The sequence below is a fragment of the Pithys albifrons genome, chromosome 2 (assembly GCF_047495875.1).
Source record: "Pithys albifrons albifrons isolate INPA30051 chromosome 2, PitAlb_v1, whole genome shotgun sequence".
NCBI classification, from domain to species: Eukaryota; Metazoa; Chordata; class Aves; order Passeriformes; family Thamnophilidae; genus Pithys; species Pithys albifrons.
The window spans coordinates 716,543-721,913 of NC_092459.1; the positions used below are offsets into that span (position 1 = coordinate 716,543).

The window sequence follows — 5,371 nt, forward strand, 5'->3', positions numbered from 1 at the left end:
TCCTGTCCTCATTTTGAAAGCCTTGCTGGGTGCCTGACTTTGCAGCTTGCTCATCAACGCTGCCTGATTTGTGAGGTGTGTGGAAGTGCATCCACATGTGTTTGTGGTGAGAGAGCATTATTATTAGAAAGAGGGGGTGGGAAGAGGTAAAAAAAAAAGCAAACCTGCCTGAACAATTTTTTTCTCTCTTTTATTTCCTTTATCTTTTTATCTGCCTGAATAAATGGTATTGGCTGATTTGGGATCCTGGTGATAGTATCTGCCCTCCCCTTTTTGGAGGTAGATGGGAGGAAGTGGGCTAGGAAATGAAATATCAGCTCCTAACCTCGAGTCAGGGAAGGCAGATGTGCTGCAATGGAAAGTGGTAGTGGCTGAACTTTGCTATAAAAAGGAGATCACAACTGGCTTTGAGACACAAGCAGAGTGGAAGGGGTCTCAGAGAAGAACTCCTGTGCCTTGTCACCCTGTGCATCCATCCAAAGCAGCAAAGAGATTGCCATGGCTTTTTCCAGCTATGCTGCCATGGTAAGTATTTACATTTAATAGAAGTGTTAAGAAATATTGGCTGCAAGAAAGAAAGCAGAGTGCAGGTCCCACGATTTCTACAAGAAACCCTTTGATTCTGGTGGGACCTAGTGGGGTTCTGATTCTGTCTGATGCAGCTGTGTCTGTTGCTTGAGTGACAAGGATGTGGTGGACTATCCATTATATCCATTATAATTTACCTCTTACTTATGGGAGAGACAGTCCTTTTCTCAGACAACACATTATTCAAATTGCTGAAATTACCCTGTGAGTGCCTATGAATTTGAATTTCAGTGGGTACCATTAGCAGTACTGTTGGGCTCCTTGGATTTGCTTAAAAGCTCTGTGTTTATTTTGTCTTCTTTTTAGGAATTGGATTTGATGATCCTTGTGGGTCCCTTCCAATTCAGGCTATTCTATGACTCTATGAGACACTAAAATTCAGTCTCTGGAGATGGCCCAAGAAGCTCAGATTTCCTTAGAAGAAGAGTTATTTCCAGCAGATGTGGGTGGCAGTCCTTCCTCTCCTGAGAAATCCCAGGGATTGCTAAATTTCTAAGGCATAATGTCAACTGAGTTCTTACTCGCTACTTTGGAGATCATAAGACAGTGTTGTGTGACTGTGAGGAGGACCTTTTGTAGCTTGTTGAAGAGATGCTCTTCTTGGTGCAAAACCAGTTATGAATCAGAATTTAAATCAGAGTTCAGCACCTGTTCCGATGAGTTTTATTTGCGTTGTTGTGCTGTTTGTTCATAGTGGCCTGTCCATTGATGATCCAGACTAGTCAAGACTTGGCTCTTTGTGCTCCCTCTTTCTGGACTGGGCAGAATTAACAACACTTTCCTCTCTCCCAGTTCAGATCACTGGTTTTGGTGCTGGTTCTAGCCCTCACTGTAAGGGCCTCACCCCGTGGGAAGGTGGTTCACCCTCAACCCAACAAGGGCGGCTCCTCTGTGAGGCGGAGTGAAGATTGCCTGAACCAAAAGGATCTCAAATTCCCCACAACAGTGAAAGTTGACATTCGGATCAGCAAGTCACATCACGCCTTCAGGATGCTCCATGATGTCAGGAACAGGTCTCTCGCTCCTTGGGATTACAGGTAAGTGTTTAGTTGTTATCTAAATTGTGATGGCTGTGCATACAGATGGGTTTTTGTGGTGAGTACAGTCCAGAGTCCCTTCTTATCTAGAACTGGAATATTGCAAACACTTCTTGGCACACCCTGACATTTGGATGTTGGGTGAGATTTCTCCAAGAGAAGCTGTTTGCAGTGCAAAGGGGCATCACTGGAACTGGTTTTAATCGTCTTGTCAGCCTTTGCTGGGGGTGGAAAATACCTCTAAGATCACTGAGTCCAACTATTCCTCCAGCACTGCCAGGGCCACTACTGAACAGTGTCCCCAAATGCCACATCTATACAGCTTTTAAATCCCTTCAGGAATGGGGACTCCATGACCACCCTCAGCAGCTGTGCTAGGGCTGGGCAATCCTTTCAGGGCAGATATTTTTTTTCAAAATCCTATCTAAACCTCTCCTGCCACAACTTGAGGCTGTTTACTGTTGTCCCTTGTTCCTTGGCAGCACAGCCTGACCCCTGCCCCCGGCTCCCTGCTCCTGGCATGGAGTTACAGAGAGCCAGAAGGTCCCCCCTGAGCCTCCTTGTCTCCAAGCTGAGACCACACAGCTCCCACAGCTGCTTCTGGATCTCCAGCCCCTTCCCCAGCTTCGTTCCCTTCCCTGGACATGCTCCAGCCCCTCAAAGTCTTTCTTGTCTGAGGGTCCCAGAACTTGCCTCCAGGACTGGAGGCACCTCAGTAGTGCCAAGGGGATAGTCACTACTGTGGCCCTGCTGCCACACTATTCCTGACACAGTCCAGGTGCCATTGGCTTTCTTGCCCTCCTGGGCACACCTGGCTCATGTTCAGCTGCTGCCAAGTAGCATCCTCAGGTCCTTTTTCACTGGGCAGCTTTCCAACCACTCTGCCTTACCCCAAGCCTATAGAAATGCATGTGGTTGAAAGGGTGATGAAATGAATTATTCCTCTGGGGAAACAATTATGTCAGTACATTGTAATTTTAAATTTTCCCAACTGGAAAGGTTTCTGAATGCTGAAACGAAAACCAAACAGAAATGAACAGTGCAATTGAGATCAGTTCTGTATTTAAGCCAGTCCTCTCTATTCAGCAGCTCCTAAAGAAGGATACAGCAGTATTACCCTCCCAAAACTGATTCCATTTCTAGGAAGTCATTGCAGAAAATGTTGAAGAGAGGGAAATTACTTGACTGTGTCTCGTAGTGAGGAGGCACAGGTGAACAATATGAATAGTAAGTGTTCTCACGGAGATAAACAAGAAGGTCTATGCTGTGCACAGCCATAAATCACTTCTGTGTGTCCATCCCAGGCTCGACAAGGATCCCAACCGCTTCCCCCAGGTGATTGCTGAAGCCCAGTGTCGCCTCTCTGGCTGTGTGAACTCCCTGGGGCAGGAGGACCACAACCTCAACTCCGTCCCCATCAAGCAGGAGATCCTCGTCCTCCATCGGGAGCAGCGGGGCTGCCGGCCCACCTATCGCCTGGAGAAGAAGGTCATCACCGTGGGCTGCACCTGTGTCACTCCAGTCATCCACCACCAGTCCTAGGAGGAATTACTGGGGGAGGCGACATTGGGAAGAAGGAATATCTCTGATAGACGTCCCTCTGGTGAAATCCCACAGCTGCCCACCTCAAACCCCAGGAATTCAACACTCTATTGCCCTTCCAACCTGAGCAGGTTGTCTCCTGAGAGTCAGGATTCAGCTGTTGTTTATGGGTGTCAGAATAGGAGTCCCCGGTAGCTGGTGAAGGAGGGGAGGGGGAGGGATGGAGAACAAGCTTTGTTTGTGACCTCAAATAGTGAGAGGGAAAAGCAGGGAATTTTACAATTTATTTTTCCATTACAATTTATATCAGCTTGGTGAATCAAATGAATTATAGTTTCAAAAGTTGTTTCAGCAGTAAGTTGCCCTAATGAACATACACCCAACAGCACTGCCACAAATGATTTCTCCTGCTGCACCTTCTCCCTCCCTTCCTCATCCTTTACCCCTTTCCCTTCTCTGGCCACCCCTGCTCACTAAGATATTACCAGAGTCAATCAGACATTAGTGCCCACAGACCTGATTGTCTTCACACTCTGGGTTTGTTTGGTTTTGGTTGTTTTGGGCTGATTTATTGCAGAGCATTTTGGGAGAGAATTGAGTCCACTGCAATTGATGCTAAAATAGAAAAGAAGCAATGACTATTTATATTTCTATTTATGTCTTCTATTTATGATTGTATTTATGGTCTTATGTGTGCTCAGAGTATTTAAAAAAAGGGATAGTTTCAGTCTGTATTTATTCAATAACTTATCTGCTGAATAAACACTGTATTTTATTTTAAAAATGTTGTTTTGTGGTAGCTCACAATGAAAGCAGACACTGAGAATGGGTTTGTGCTGCATTAACACTGAGAGATTTCAGCAGAGATCAGACATTTTCCGGTGCAGTGATATGAGTAAGAGGGAGCAGAGGAGAATTTTCAGCCTAAATAGATGAAAAGGTGCAAAAAAAGAGGCTGAAAGGGGTGAAAGGAAGTTCTACAAGCAGCACTGGGATAGTTAGCAATGGGGCCAGGCTCTCTAGACCTTGGGGATGGTCTCTGGAGATGGTGGGAAAAAAGGTGGGAGATATTGCATGACTGCATCTGGAATTTGGGAGTCTGGTTCATGGGAGGTGGGAAAGGCCTGGCCTGTCCTCTTCCAGACAAGAAGTCATCCTTACAAACACCCTTCTCCTCCACCAGCTGATGACTGGCTGAACAGGCATGCAGGGAAATGTGAGATGGTTTCTCATGGCTCTTTAGCCAGCTAAATAATAGGTGCTGGGATTGAAGTGGTGGATTAGTGTCTTGGTTTGAGATAAGCAACTGCCAACCCCCCCAAGCACAGAGAGAAAAGCCTCCCTCCTAACACCAGGGAAAGGGAGGAAAAGAGAGGGGAAAGAAAAAAACACTTCAAACCACGTTTATACTAAAACTACATATATTTTTCACAGAAAGAAAGAGACAATTAGAAGAGAGTACAAATACACACTCACACAAATCTGCAACAACAAGTTCCCCACCTCAACTTCTTAACGAACACACAAATTCTACTGTCCTAACTACACATTACTTAAGAAGAAGCTTATTCCCCAGGGAGACAAACTCAAGCAGAAAGGAGAGACCCAGAACAACACAGTTTACTTTCCTGAGATACCCTGTGAGCCAGTGGGGGGCCTGGTCCTCTCCATCCCCCCTGGGACAGCATCGTGTGTCCTCCCAAGAGGAGGCTGAGAAGCCACTGCCTTAACCACTCCCACACTGGTTCCCACTTCCCTGGAGATGATGTCATAGTGTGGTATGGAATACAAAATTACTGGCTAGAAGAGGTCAGCTGTTAGCTCAGCCCAGCTCAGGTCAGCTGACAGCTTCAGCCTAGTCCAGACTTCAGAGCCCAAATCTAGGCCCACCTGGGTGAACCCATGACAATGAGGATCCCTCCACATCAAGGGAACAAGGAATTGTACCTGCAGGGCAGGATTGTCTGCTGAGCTAAGATGTCCTACCTTAGGAAAGGAGGAATTGACCTCTCTCTCCCTTAGCTGCACAAGTTGTTCAGCCTAGCAAGGCTCACAGTTCAGGAGCTGGACTCCATGATCCTTGTGTGTCCCTTCCAACTCAGGATATTCTGTGATTCTGTAACTATTTATTATTTCATCAAATTGCTGCAATGTTGCTTTTTTTGACATTACTCATCTTTCATCTAGACCTGAGCCAGACTCTC

General features: G+C 46.2%; 1 protein-coding gene across 1 annotated transcript; it reads left to right on the forward strand.

Moving 5' to 3' along the window:
- The first annotated feature begins 498 nt into the window (after positions 1-498).
- LOC139668225 (interleukin-17F-like) lies at positions 499-3,167 on the forward strand. Its single transcript, XM_071547749.1, has 3 exons — positions 499-525; positions 1,381-1,625; positions 2,930-3,167. Exons 1-3 carry the CDS (start codon positions 499-501, stop codon positions 3,165-3,167), a joined length of 510 nt encoding a protein of 169 aa, XP_071403850.1.
- Positions 3,168-5,371: the final 2,204 nt, after the last annotated feature.